This window comes from Hyla sarda, chromosome 11, assembly GCF_029499605.1.
Source record: "Hyla sarda isolate aHylSar1 chromosome 11, aHylSar1.hap1, whole genome shotgun sequence".
Lineage (NCBI taxonomy): Eukaryota > Metazoa > Chordata > Amphibia > Anura > Hylidae > Hyla > Hyla sarda.
This window is the reverse complement of record NC_079199.1, coordinates 37,435,541-37,451,121: the sequence shown is the minus strand read 5'-3', so window position 1 is coordinate 37,451,121 and position 15,581 is coordinate 37,435,541. Positions and strand designations below refer to the sequence as shown.

At 43.8% G+C, this 15,581-nt stretch overlaps 1 protein-coding gene across 1 annotated transcript in view; it reads left to right on the top strand.

Moving 5' to 3' along the window:
• PSMA3 (proteasome 20S subunit alpha 3) overlaps positions 1–15,367 on the top strand; it is a 28,044-nt gene extending 12,677 nt beyond the window's left edge. The window contains exons 4-11 of the mRNA XM_056546163.1: positions 329–430; positions 512–585; positions 6,278–6,350; positions 8,666–8,731; positions 11,917–11,963; positions 12,958–13,025; positions 15,070–15,134; positions 15,225–15,367. Coding sequence (XP_056402138.1) covers positions 329–430; positions 512–585; positions 6,278–6,350; positions 8,666–8,731; positions 11,917–11,963; positions 12,958–13,025; positions 15,070–15,134; positions 15,225–15,269 — 540 coding nt within the window. The 3' untranslated portion in view covers positions 15,270–15,367. The remainder of the gene's footprint in view (positions 1–328; positions 431–511; positions 586–6,277; positions 6,351–8,665; positions 8,732–11,916; positions 11,964–12,957; positions 13,026–15,069; positions 15,135–15,224) is intronic.
• Positions 15,368–15,581: the final 214 nt, after the last annotated feature.

The window sequence follows — 15,581 nt, the reverse complement described above, 5'->3', positions numbered from 1 at the left end:
TTTAAAATCATAGGCCATCACTTATGGAGAAGTTGTTTGAAACTACATTGGCCGTGTAAACTAGAATGTTCTCATTCACAGACATCAGGGATGTTTAAATTGGTGAGGAATTGTATAATATAAAGTTAAAGAACTTTTCATTGTTTATGAGGAGAATGTGGGTATTAAGACTCTTGATGTTCCTGAACATTTTCTGTGCCTCTTTCTGTCAATCTAACCTCCTGTCAATCTAACCTCCTGTCAATCTAACCTCCTGTCAATCTAACCTCCTGTCAATCTAACCTCCTGTCAATCTAACCTCCTGTCAATCTAACCTCCTGTCTTGCAGGCTGTCGCTGGACTCTTAGCAGACGCTCGTTCCTTGGCAGACATTGCTCGAGAGGAAGCTTCTAACTTTAGATCGAACTATGGCTATGACATTCCATTAAAGGTACAGTGGTCCTCGGAGTGGTAGTTAACCCCATGTTGTGGTCCATATTATATCTAATGTAGTAATCTTGTCTCTTCACAGCATCTTGCAGACAGAGTGGCCATGTATGTACATGCCTATACATTATACAGCGCTGTCAGACCATTTGGATGCAGGTAAGATATATCTTGGCTTTCAGGCAGCTTTGATACTGTTAGAATATTTACTAAGCAGTTCTGCAGCTACCGTATTTTTCGCCCTATAGGACGCACCGGCGCATAAGACGCACCCAATTTTAAAGGTGCAAAATCTAAAAAAAAATAAAGATTTTGAACCCAATAGTGGTCTTCAATCTGCGGACATCCAGATGTTGCAAAACTACAACTCCCAGCATGCCCAGACAGCCGTTGGCTGTCCGGGCATGCTGGGAGTTGTAGTTTTGCAACATCTGGAGGTCCGCAGGTTGAAGACCACTGCATAGGAGGTAATACTCACTTGTCCCCGCCGCTCCGGACCCGTCACCGCTGCCCTGGATGTCGCTCCATCACTGTCACTGTGTCCCCGTCGCTCCGTAACGTCTCCGCTGCCGGCCGGGTATCCTCGCTCTCCGTCGCCGCCATCACGTCGTGACGCACGTACGCGCCGACGTGATGACGAGGAAGGAGAGCACCGGCCATACAGGGGATCCCTGAACGGAGAAGACACCGAGGAGGCAGGTAAGGTCCCTCCCGGAGTCCTGTAAGCACTAACCCGGCTATTCAGTCGAGCTGTTCGGGACCGCTGCGGTGAAATCGCGGCGGTTCCGAACAGCCCGACTGAACAGCCGGGTTAGTGTCACTTTCCCTTCAGACACGGGGGTCAGCTTTGATCGCCGCGTCTGAAGGGTTAATACAGGGCATCACCGCGATCGGTGATGTCCTGTATTAGCCGCGGGTCCCGGCCGTTGATGGTCGCAGGGACCGCCGCGATAGGGGTGTATTCGCCGTATAAGACGCACCGACTTTTCCCCCCAGTTTTGGGGAAGAAAAAGTGCGTCTTATACGGCGAAAAAATACGGTATAATAAACTGGATGCACATGTTGTTATACAGTTTACACATGCCTTATGTTTGTTGTGAGCATGTATGGGGGTGGTGCTGATCGGAAATGATTTCACTTAAAGGAGAACTCCAGAATATAAAAATTGTTCCCCATACTGCCAGCAGTAAAAAAAAATAAAGATGTTCATACTTTCCTCCGCTCCCCCGGGGCTTCCGGTCTCCGCCGCTATCCACTTCCTGGTTGCTGGTGGTCGGAGAATCATACTGCACTCAGCCAGTCACCAGCCGCAGCGAAGTCCCGACTCGGCCGGCAATAGGCTGAGCGGCAGTGTGACGATTTCGGCCCCGGCAGCAGGTGCCGGTGTAGTGAAGGATTTTGTGTCCTGAAGTGTTCTCACCCTGCCGCTCAGCCTATCGCCGGCCGAGTCGGGACTTCGCTGCGGCTGGTGATTGGCTGAGCGCAGTATGATTCTCCGACCACCAGCAACCAGGAAGTGGATAGTGGCGGAGACCGGAGCCGGTTACCGGAGGCCCCGGGGGAGCGGAGGAAGGTATGTACATCTTTATTTTTTTTTTTTTACTGCCGGCAGTATGGGGGACAATTTTTATATTCTGGAGTTCTCCTTTAAAGACGACCTGTTACCAATCTTTTTTAGATCTTGATACAACATCCAGTTCCTGAGATATGAGGGTTTATAATTTTTGTTTCAGGGAATCAGTCAGATGGGTGTGAACTTCACTTTAATAATGGGAGGATCAGGTGATGGGTGGGATTATACAGTCAGGGGATGTGTATTAGGTGTACATGCCCCTAAACTTACACCCTCTGACTGTATAATTCTGTCCATCACCTGATATTGCCTCCTGTTATTAAAATTAACATCTTAAGGATGCAGGTACCTGTATGCCCTGAGTCTGCTCCCTTTCTCCCCGCTCCCATCATATTGGGTTGGGCCCGGCCTCTAACAACGGGCAGGACCCGTGGCCGATAGATGGCAGCACTAACCCTTTAGACATGGCGTTCAAAGTTGATCGCCTTGTCTAAAGTGAAAGTAAACTACCCCCCGGCTAGCTCAGTGGCCGGTTCGTGACCGCTGTGGCGAAAAAATCGTGGTGTCCCGAACAGCTGGAGCACACAAGGAGGGCCCCTACCTTCCTCCTGGTGTCCGATCACCGAATGACTACTCAGTGCCTGAGATCCAGGCATGAGCAGTCAAGTGTCAGAATCATTGATCAATGTTATCCTGGGATATTTATGGGATAACAGTGATCAATGTAAAAGAATGCTATGGGGCCTATAACATTGCAAAAAAAAAAGTGAAAAAGAAAGTTAATAAAGATCATTTAACCCCTTCCCTAATAAGTTTGAATCACCCCCCTTTTCCCATAAAAAAAAGGAAAATAGTAAAGAAATTGAGGCTCAGGGTCGTGAATATTGGAATAAATGATTTATTAAATAAATATAGGATACAAATGTGTTTGTGTTTGGTGACTCACAGGGCCCTTGCGGGTCAACAGAAACACTAGATAACTAATATATCAATAATACAATACTTAGTAGGGCAAAAAAAATATAATACTTTTTTTTTTTTTTTTTTTAAGTAACATACGATTTTAATGAAAAAAAAATATATAGAAAAGGGATGTAAAAGTGTCCACACATCTGTAGTAGGTTCAACCTGGATATAATATAGGCAGTAAAGATATATAGTGATGTCTCTGTTATAGTTTTTAGTTCCACGTTTATAATCTAGGTGGGTATTCTCTCACTAGAGTATTTATCCAATTGGGAGATGTATAGGATACAGCGCTTGTGACAATATTGGCTGTGCAGTGATAGTTTGTATATATTAGTATCTTGCAAATTGTGCTATAGTAAGTCTGTGTCCCGGTTCTCTATGCAGAGAACACGCTCTTAGAGACTCGGCCATCTCACAATTGAACAGCGGTGATTGTGGGCTTCAGTACTACAGACTGCACAGCTTCTTATATATATACATTTAGTATGATTTGTACCTTCTATTCAGATATCGGTCGCAGGTTGAGTCCCGGCTCTCTGTGCAGAGAGCGCGCTGCTAGAGACTCTGCCGTCTCAGGTACGCAGTGGCGATGGTGGGCTCAACTCCTGTGGACGGCAGCGTCTTCGTGGTGGGATAGCATGCATTGTCATACGCTGATTGACAGGTGCAGTAGAATTCCATACAGCGCTGTATCCTATTTAGGAAGCTTGATAATGTGGCACTTGGATATTTGGTAGGTTATGGCTGGATGCGTTTCAGATCCTCCATAGGACCTTTCTTTAGCAGCTAAACAACATGGCGTAGCGTATTTTTATTCACTTTTTAGATCATGAAAAAAATTTATAAAACGCGATCAAAAAGTGCGATTTATGCAAAAATGGTACCACTAAAAACTTCAGACCACGGCGCAAAAAATTTGCCCTGAAAAGTTGAGTAATCGGGGCACCCTAAGCTATTTAAAGAATACCTGTCGCCAAATTAAACTTTTAATATAAGACACTTAGCAATTTACTTGCTGTTAAAATTGTCAACCTTTTATGTTTTTAATGTGATTGAAAAAACGGCCACTAGGTGGCTGTGTTCTGTTCCCACCCGGACTTGCAAAATTTCAAACACAGGAAGTGCTTGCGGGGCATGGCGAGTCACAGCTCTCCCAGGCTTCAGTGACGTCCTGCTTGCTGGGGACCGCCCACTTTCTTCTGCCGGGAGCTCAAACAATGTGAGCAAAGGAAACTGTATAATACAGAGCTTTTTAGAGCTCGTAAATTATTATTATTTTTTTTTTTACATCAGCAGGGGTGTTAGGAGTAGTTAATGAATATAATCTGAGTTAGTTTAGAAAATATGCTTTGATGACAGGTACTCAATAATAATAAACTCTAAATTGTTGGGTGTTGGACGCAGGTCCTCTTGAAGAGCTCTTTACTTGACTGTTGCTGAAGTCTCATTTTAGACTTCTGATACAGTCTTGTTAATGAGCCCTGTGGGTTAACAATTTCCATTCACCTCTAAGGCCGTCTTCTCACATGCTGGTGAACTCATGCAGGTAAAACCAAGACCCAATGCGGTAACAAATGGCCGCGCAATGTTGCAGATAATCCCAGCAATGTTATGCAGCCATTGCTGAGTGCTCACTTTTGACCGCGAGTTCACCAGCATGTTGGGAACGTGGCCTATAGGCTCTGTAAGGTAGTAATGAATGCACAGCCGGAAGCCTTTTACTGCCTGTTTTCCAATGCATTAGAATAGAATTAAACATTGTCGTATTTATTTTTTTATGCAAGTGTATTTATCACCTTATTTGTTCTAAAAATGACACAGTAAGGGTATGTTCCCACATAGTGGATTTTCGACAGATTTTCCATACATATTGAATATTTTATGTGTAAATTGGCCTACCCTGCTGACTAGAGATGAGCGAATTTACAGTATATTCGATTCGTCACGAACTTCTCGGCTCGGCAGTTGATGACTTATCCTGCATAAATTAGTTCAGCTTTCAGGTGCTCCGGTGGGCTGGAAAAGGTGGATACAGTCCTAGGAAAGAGTCTCCTAGGACTGTATCCACCTTTTCCGGCCCACCGGAGCACCTGAAAGCTGAACTAATTTATGCAGGAAAAGTCATCAACTGCCGAGCCGAGAAGTTTGTGACGAATCGAATTTACTGTAAATTCGCTCATCTCTACTGCTGACCACCCCCAAATCAGGGCTTCTCTACTCCTCGCTGGTCTCTGTACACCTGGCCTCAAGTGACATTAATGCATTGTCATTTCTAACCCATGATGCCAATAAGACTGCAGCGGTCACATGACAAAGAAGATTGGATTATGGAAACCCATCAGCAGCATAGACCAGGATGCCTCCAGCTGTTGCAAAACTACAACTCCCAGCATGCCAAGACAGCCTTCGGCTGTCTTGGCATGCTGGGAGTTGTAGTTTTGCAACAGCTGGAGGCACTCTGGTTGGGAAATGCTGGCATAGACCCCAATGAACTCTATAGGCATCATTTGCCAGTCTAAAATTAAAGCTTTGTTGCCTTTTGCAACCATTCAGAGCGCATCTTTCACCTTGTATTCTGCTCTTGAAAATTAAAGCTGAGCTGCGATTGGTTCCTAGGGGCAGCAGATTTGATAAGCGAGGCCCCCTAGAGTTCATTGCTAACTGTAATGCTTTCATTTCCCTGTGGTGGCGCTGCAGTAACACTGATCACTAGCTGATGAGTTTCCTCACCATCTGTAGCTGAAAAGTGATAGTGTTAAAGGGGTATTCCAGGGAAAAACTTATATTATATATATATATATATATATATATATATATATATATATATATATATATATATATATATATATATATATATATATATATATATATATAATGTTACAGATTTGTAAATTACTTCTATTAAAAAAATCTTAATCCTTTCAGTACTTATGAGCTTCTGAAGTTAAGGTTGTTCTTTTCTGTCTTGGCGCTCTCTGATGACACGTGTCTCGGGAAACACCCAGTTTGGAAGAGGTTTGCTATGGGGATTTGCTTCAAAACTGGGCGTTTCCCGAGACACGTGTCATCAGAGAGGACTTAGACAGAAAAGAACAACCTTAACTTCAGAAGCTCATAAGTACTGAAAGGATTAAGATTTTTTAATAGAAGTAATTTACAAATCTGTTTAACTTTCTGGAGCCAGTTGATATATATATATAATAAAAAAATAAATCCTGGATAACCCCTTTAACAGTGTGACAGCCTGCAATCAGTTTGTGGTCCAGGGAGATTGTCAGAGAACCCCTTTAACTCTTCTTCATTTTGCAGCTTTATGTTGGGATCTTACAATGAAGATGATGGGGCTCAGTTGTACATGGTCGACCCATCAGGTATATCCTATGTAAGTGTGAACTGCTTTGGATTTTTGTGTTAATGTCAATTTACATACACTCCTCCCTAGACATAGGCCATTTAGAATTCCTAATATTCGGTGAACAGTGGTTAGATTCTGTATGGTGCGGCATTTTTGGGATTTTAACCCCTTTGTGACCGATGAATGCCCTGATCCATCATGGTGCCGCTAATGGTGTTTGACTTTACTCAATACCCGGCGACCCCCAGCTGATTTAATTTGCCGCTTCTAATAGCTGCCATGTGCTGTGTCCAGCTAGAAACACTTTGTTGCTGTCAAAGTTGATTGCGGCATTAAAGGGGTACTCTGGTGGAAAACTTTTTTTTACTTTTATTTTTTTCCAATCAACTGGTGCCAGAAAGTTAAACAGATCTGTAAATCATTTCTATAAAAAAAAAAAATCTTAATCCTTCCAGTTCTTATTAGCTGCTGAATACTACAGAGGAAATTATTTTCTTTTTGGAACACAGAGCTCTCCGCTGACATCATGACCACAGTGCTCTCTGCTGACATCTCTGTCCATTTTAAGAACTGTCCAGAGTAGGAGAAAATCCTCATAGCAAACATATGCTGCTCTGGACAGTTCCTAAAATGGACAGAGATGTCAGCAGAGAGCACTTTGGTCATGATGTCAGCAGAGAGCTCTGTGTTCCAAAAAGAAAATAATTTCCTCTGTAGTATTCAGCCGCTAATAAGTACTGGAAGGATTAAGATTTTTATAGAAGTAATTTACGAATCTGTTCAACTTTCTGGCACCAGTTGATTTAAATAAAATAAGTTTTCCACTGGTGTATCCCTTTTAAAATGCATGTTAAAGTCATGGTTAGTAGTGCAGTGAGTCCTGGTGCTGCATGGAGATCTGTTGTCCCTTCAGACAGTGCTTACCTGAGCCCATGTCACTGCTGGGACTCTTGTATTGATAGTCTGCTTGTAAAACTAACCTCCTGTTCTCATAAATCTACAGAAGTGCACAAGTTTCAGATAGAGATTTGGAAGCGGGTGTTATATTCCCATGTTTAGGTATTTTTATGCAGTTTTTGAAGCCAAGGCTAGGAACAAATGTAAAAAAGCCTTAGTCTTTCCTGTATACTTGTCTTCCAGTTATGATCCATTTTTGGCTTTAGCTTCAAAAACTGCATTAAAGAAAAACCCTGAATGGAGGAACACTCCCTTAGTGATCACTAACAGTATATTACACTTACCTCGGTCTGTAAAGTGGTATGTGCTGGTTCCTGCCATACACATTAGGCCATGTCGCTTGAAGCTTGTCGAGGCGACATGAATGTCAATTGAGGACGTTTAAAGTGTATCTGTCGTCAACAAACACTTTTTATACAATGTAGATAATACCTTTATATGTATATTTGTAATATACATTGGTTAAAAAATGTGTATATTTTTGTCTCTACATCTATTGTCTGTGTGTCTCTGAGTCCAAATACAGGAAGTGAGGGTGGACAAGCAGAGCTCTGTACAGTGAGGACAAGCGGGGCTCTGTACAGTGAGGACAAGCGGGGCTCTGTACAGTGAGGACAAGCGGGGCTCTGTACAGTGAGGACAAGCGGGGCTCTGTACAGTGAGGACAAGCGGGGCTCTGTACAGTGAGGACAAGCGGGGCTCTGTACAGGGAGGGCAAGCGGGGCTCTGTACAGGGAGGGCAAGCGGGGCTCTGTACAGGGAGGGCAAGCGGGGCCCTGTACAGTGAGGGCAAGCGGGGCCCTGTACAGTGAGGGCAAGCGGAGCTCTATACAGTGAGGACAAGCGGGGCTCTGTACAGTGAGGACAAGCGGGGCTCTGTACAGTGAGGACAAGCGGGGCTCTGTACAGTGAGGACAAGCGGGGCTCTGTACAGTGAGGGCAAGCGGGGCTCTGTACAGTGAGGGCAAGCGGGGCCCTGTACAGTGAGGACAAGCGGGGCTCTGTACAGTGAGGACAAGCGGGGCCCTGTACAGGGAGGACAAGCGGGGCCCTGTACAGGGAGGACAAGCGGGGCTCTGTACAGGGAGGACAAGCGGGGCTCTGTACAGGGAGGACAAGCGGGGCCCTGTACACTGAGGACAAGCGGGGCCCTGTACACTGAGGCTCTATGACACGCCCCCAGCTCACACATCAGAGTGATTGACAAGCCAGGAGCCTGCACAGAGCCCTGCTTATCCTGGTCTCACTTCCTCATAGACACACACAAGCAATAGCTGCAGGGACATTTTTTCACAGGATTTCTCAGGTCCCCTATGACACGCTTTTCACATGTTGATTTTTTGCTCCTAGATATGTGATATGATCTTTCCTTCTCCTCTCTTCAGGGCTATTGGGGATGTTCCATTGGGAAAGCCAAACAGGGAGCCAAGACAGAGATTGAAAAACTTCAGGTGAGTGTTACATTTGGTATACACTATACAGTGGCCTCAGGTTACAATATTTTCAACACACAAATAATTTTCCTAGACGTGTAGATAACATACAATGCTACAGACATTTTGGATTTGTGGCTTGTGTGAATGGTTGATGGAGCCAACCAGTCAGAGTGGGCATGTCACTGGTATAACCCCTGTATACTTGGTGCATGCACTGGTTTATAGTTCCTCAGTATACAGTGGTACTGTACTGCTTTACCTGTTCCAGGACTACTTTTCCTTTGGACACCTGGTGAGGTTGGCTCCATATTTCATCTGATTCACTGTGTGCACAGACAGATCCTGAAGAAACTCCTGTCCTCTATGTATAAAGTCATTTGTAGCTTCTTGCAGCTTTCTGACTTTTATATATATATATATATATATATATATATATATATATATATATATATATATATATATATATATATGGCCTTGCTTTACCTATAACAATAACCTTTTCAAGTTTCTTTAAAGGGGAACTCCAGTGGAAATTATTATTATTATTTTTTTTAATCAACTGTTGCCAGAAAGTTAAACAGATTTGTAAATTACTTCTATTTAAAAATCTTAATCCTTCCAGTACTTATCAGCTGCTGTATATGCCACAGGAAGTTCTTTTCTTTTTGAATTTCTTTTCTGTCTGACCACAGTGCTCTCTGCTGACACCTCTGTCCATGTCAGGAACTGTCCAGAGCAGGATAGGTTTACTATGGGGATTTGCTCCTACTCTGGACAGTTCATTATGTAGGATGTCAATGTGTTTACATAACCTGTATTGGATGGATCCTTTTCCAGGATATTTATGCCCCTACTAGTTCAGTATTCGTGTCCCCGATGGATTACTGTAGTCTTGAAGCTTTCACATTTTCCTGTGCAGCTCTAGACAATACCTAATCACGGGGGTCTTGGCTTCTTCCCTGACTCACCTCATGTACAGATGGACCACACAGGTCATCAGGGGGCTGGCTTGTCAGGAAAGACGGGAAGAAGCCAAGTTCCCTGTAATCGGCTGTGGGCTCGAGCAACAGAGGAAGATAGGAAAGGGTTAAGATGACAGTAATCCTTAGTGCACAAGATTGCCAAACCTCCTAGGGCATAAAAATCCCCCATAACGCACAATCCACTCTATACAGGTAATTTAAGCACATTGACACCATACATAACTTGGCACAAGGGGCCATATAGTTCCAAAATATTGTAACTTGAGGGATCACTGTATATTAATGTTTTATAGCTACAGTGCGGCCAAAATCCTTTTGTGAGAATTAGAGATGAGCGAACTTACAGTAAATTCGATTCGTCACGAACTTCTCGGCTCGGCAGTTGATGTCTTCTCCTGCATATATTAGTTCAGCCTTCAGGTGCTCCGGTGGGCTGGAAAAGGTGAATACAGTACTAGGAAAGAGTCTCCTAGGACTGTATCCACCTTTTCCAGCCCACCGGAGCACCGGAAAGCTGAACTAATTTATGCAGGATAAGTCATCAACTGCCGAGCCGAGAAGTTCGTGACGAATCGAATTTACTGTAAGTTTGCTCATCTCTAGTGAGAATCTCCTTTCATTATCCAAACAGTAGAGCAAATAAATATAGAAGGCAGGACGCACTGGGTTCGATGCATCAAATCATCTTTATTGTATCATATTCTAGGTGCAATGTCAAATGGTAAATACAGGGGCGCAAGAACACTGACACCCCCAGCATATATACACTGCTCAAAAAAATAAAGGGAACACTAAACACAATGTAACTCCAAGTCAATGACACTTCTGTGAAATCACACTGTCCACTCAGGAAACAACACTGATTGACAATCAATTTCACATGGAACAGACAACAGGTGGAAATTATAGACTATTAGCTAGACACCCCCAATAAATGGTTAAGCAGGTGGTGACCACAGACCACTTCTCAGTTCCTTTTGCTTCCTGGCTGAGGTTTTGGTCACTTTTGAATGCTGGCGGTGCTTTCACTCATGTGGGTTGTAGACTTAGTCTCATGCTACCACACAAGTGGCTCAGGTAGTGCAGCTCATCCAGGATTGCACATCAATGCGAGCTGTGGCAAGAAGGTTTGCTGTGTCTATCAGCATAGTGTCCAGAGCATGGAGGCGCTACCAGTAGACAGGCCAGTACATCAGGAGACGTGGAGGAGGTCGTAGGAGGACAACAACCAAGCAGCAGGACCGCTACCTCTGCCTTTGTGCAAGGACGAGCAGAGCCCTGCAAAATGACCTCCAGCAGGCCACAAATGTGCATGTGTCCACTCAAAGGGTCAGAAACAGGCTCCATGAGGGTGGCATGAGGGCCCGGCGTCCACAGGTGGGGATTGTGCTTACAGCCCAGCACCATGCAGGACGTTTGGCATTTGCCAGAGAACACAAAGATTGGCAAATTCACCACTGGTGCCCTGTGCTCTTCACAGATGAAAGCAGGTTCACACTGAGCACATGTGACAGACGTGACAGAGTCTGGAGACGCTGTGGAGAACGTTCTGCTGCCTGCAACATCCTCCAGCATGACCGGTTTGGCGGTGGGTCAGAAATGGTGTAAGGTGGCATTTGTGAGAAAATATGCTGGTGCGGTTGGCCCTGGGTTCCTCCTAATGTAAGACAATGCTAGACCTCATGTGGCTGGAGTGTGTCAGCAGTTCCTGCAAGAGGAAGGCATTGATGCTATGGACTGGCCGCCCGTTCCCCAGACCTGAATCCAATTGAGCACATCTGGGACATCATGTCTCACTCCATCCACCAACGCCACGTTGCACCAAAGACTGTCCAGGAGTTGGCGGATGCTTTAGTCCAGGTCTGGGAGGACATCCCTCAGGAGATCATTTTGTGTGATTTTGTTGTCAGCGCATTCAACTATGTAAAGATGAAAGTATTTCATACGATTAGTTCATTTATTCAGATCTAGGATGTGTTATCTTAGTGTTCGTTATTTTTTTGAGCAGTGTATAACAGCTCAGCTCCATTTAAAGTGAATGAGGGGACAGCAGCAGTAGTCCAGCAATGGCCATTATACAATGTACAGATCTCTCTGGCTCCATTCACTGTGGATATGCATGCTGAAGACATTAATAAAGTCCTGGGAATTTTTCCTGGCTTAGCACTAAATTCTAACCAGTTGGTTTTTATTCAATTTTTTTCCCCCCCTATTCAGATGAAAGACATGACATGTCGTGAAGTGGTGAAAGAAGTAGCAAAAATGTAAGTGTGTATGGGTGAAAGAATACCCCTTTTCTACAGACATGGTTACTAGTGCCCAGACAATCGATAACTGTATAAATAAAACATTTCTGAGCAGGTGAGTGCAGGTGCAGTGACCAAGAAAAAAAAGAAAATAATATATTTTAACATTTTTTCATTTCTTTTTTTTTATAATTAACACCTTTTCCTAAAACAAAACTACAACCATTTCTGTAATTTCAAAAAGTTGGTGTGAATTTTTTTTTATGTAAACTGGACTCTCACCCCTAATATCATGTAAAGTACACAATATACGTGGACACGCCCATTTTCACAAAACTCATGTGAACAGTGTAAAAACAGCGGCCTGTTTGAAAATGTGGTTGAAATTATTATTATATATATATTTTTTATTTTTTGGTGCAAAATTCTTTGATAATCTCCCCCAATGTCCATGGAAATGCCCTCCTCTGTATAATTTTCTAATAAAACATGGAAAGGGCTGGTCTTATTCCAGTGTGCACAGTTATATCAAGTACACTAGAATCTTCCAATAGCGTAGAGAGGTTTCCTATTGGGAAAAATGACAAAAAAAAATATTTCTAAATGACCGAATACTTTACTCAGGAGTGTAATTACAGTAGAATCTCAGTGCCCTTTAATCACCCCCCGAACCCCCACCTGCTATTCCCCCCTATCAATCCTTCCTGCCTCTTTATTCCTCCCCCTTGAACCCCCTGTACCACTTTATTCACTCTGTGCCAGAATGATGCTGCCAGCGGATCCCGAGCCCCTTACTGGGGTATTAGCTGCACCCCCCCAGATGGCGTCCCTGTGTACAAGCTAGGGCCGGTACATAAGCCTGGTTGTCCCCTATTCGGAGGGTGAAAATACATTAAGTCTTATGTTACTCTGCCGGGGAATAAAAAAACTGCTATTTGGAGGTGTCCACTAAGGATGATTTTACTGTATCTACAAAGCCCACATTAAGATTGATTTTTAACTTTTCTTACAGAATCTATATTGTTCATGATGAAGTAAAAGATAAAGCCTTTGAACTGGAGCTGAGTTGGGTTGGAGAAAGTAAGAATGATTTGTAACTTTTTTTTCCCCCCTTTATGGTTGATATTTCTATATTTATTTTATTAAAATGTTTTTTTTTTTTTTTTTTTTTTTTTACAGATCTCTTATCGGTGTTAGGGTGGGGGGTTCACACCACGTTTTTCAAGTACGTTTCCCGTATAAGTTTTCATTATTGAAAACGTATGGAACCGTATTGAAAACCGTAAACATAGACAAATAATTGAAAACCATATGCATCCGGTTGCGTACGGTTTGCTTGCAATACGGTTTTCTCCCATACTCAAAACCGTGGTTGACCACAGTTTTGTCTCCAGTTTAAAAACCGTACTGCAACCGCATACGTTTTTTTATTTTTTTTAAACATGGACGTCAATGGGAAACGCACATGTATACTGTTCCATACGGGAAACCATATACTGTTTTTTACTTTGCACATGCGCATTTGCATCCTAAAGTCCCCACCCAAGACTCCTCCCATTAAAAATGGACAAAATTTTCAAAAAATAAATAAAAACGGACGGAACTGTATGCACTTTTAAAAACGCATACGGTTTACTTTTTCCCATACTGTCCACAGGTTGTGTCTAGTTTTGCAGCTTAGCTCCATTGAAGCAAAAGGGACTAAGCTGCAGTAATGCACGCAACCTGTGGACAGGAGTGGGGCTGTTTTTAAAAAAAAAAAAGCTGTGCTTTTCTATTACTGGACACTCTAAAGGATGATTTTAACCAACTGTTTTAATTTAGTGACACAAGGGACACGGAGTTTTATTCAATCTGGTGTTGTTGTCCTGCTGTACATATAGGCCCTTATTTACGAAGAGTGTTGTGTAGGTTTTTGTGGGTTTTTATTCCCTACAATTTATTTTCCGATTATCGGTTTGGCTGATATTATCGTCCGATAATCACGATTTTGGGCATTATCGGTATCGGCAATTACCTTGCCGATAATACGATAATGCCCCGCCACCGCCCTGTGACCGCCGCACCACGTCGTACCCCCCACCGCACCGCCCCGGCCCCATTGCCTCCCCCACCCCCAGTTTTATAAATACCTGTTCCCGGGGTCAACACTACTTCTGGCTCCTGCTGCGTCCTGCGTTACGCTGTGCGCAATGACGAGTGACGTGAAGCAACGTCACCGTCAGTGCACACAGTGACAGCTCAGGAGGACGCCACCGGAGCCAGATGTAGAGTGGACCCCGGGAACAGGTAATTATAAAACTGGGGAGGCAATGGGGCCGGTGGGGGGGGCAGTGATCGGACTCGGGACCCCCGGACAGGCAGGGGGAGAGAAGCGGGTAGCGGCGGCGGTCTATGGCACCGCAAAAGCCGCTGCAGTTCATTGATTTAAAGCGCCCGCTTTAAATCAATGATCTGCGGCAGTGTCGCAGGGGGATAAATAGCCGATAACTTATACCGGAATATCGGTATAAATTATCGGCTATCAGCCCTAACCTCCACCGATTATCGGTATCGGCCGATCCCTAGTATTTACTAAGGTTTCCCTACATTTTCCACTTTCCCTACACTTTGCTTTTTTTTTACACATGCTCTGATCTGTCTGGTTTTCCTCAGCTCAAATCCACCACATTTTCTGTGGAAACCTTAGTAAATATGTTGGGTTTTTGTGAAAATGTCAGGCACACGCCCCTTTTGGAGGCCACGCCCCTTTTCGGGTTTTCTTAGCAAAATGGAGAGTCAGTCGGGGTTTTTTTCAATTCTGGCGCAATGCGACAGAATCTGGTGCACAACCCGACAAAACATGTCGGGTTTGCAATAGTAAATGACGGCCATAATGTCTTTCCTTGTAGCATAATCTGGCTCTGTGAATATGGGGTGTCGTGTTGCAGGAACCCCTCTTTTAATTTGATAAACTCCCTTTAACCACCTTAAAGGGAGTTTATCAGTACTCTGTGTCTCTGTACATGAGTGAAACTAGAGCGGTTTTCTGGGAATGCTGTACTGGAGCCGCACTGCATTCATACATATTTACTTTAATAACCACAACATTCAACAATTTATACTTTTTTTTATTTACTGACAGTAACCAATGGAAAACATGAAGTAGTACCAAAAGAGATCAGAGAAGAAGCAGAGAAATACGCGAAGGTAAAAAGGACTGTATTGTGTCATTGTATTTATTTGAAGATGTAGCATCTGTGAGCTTGTTCTAAAGCAGTGTTTCATTCCCCCCGGCAGGAATCTTTAGAAGAGGAGGATGATTCTGACGATGACAACATGTAATTTAATTTCCTTTGTTTCTGCTCGACTACTCCAATTGCTGTTTTTATATGTATGGACCTGAACGTGTGGCAACTGGCAATAAAACCACTGTTTACACAGCTCGTGTCACTGGAACTGTTGTGTTGCTGACTAATAATGCTGGCAGTGCCATCCTGTAGGTCAGTGTTTCCCAAGCAGGGTGCCTCCAGCTGTTGCAAAACTACAACTCCCAGCATGCCCAGACAGCCTTTGGCTGTCTGGGCATGCTGGAAGTTGTAGTTTTGCAACAGCTGGAGGCACCCTGCTTGGGAAACACTACTGTAGGTAGTGGGG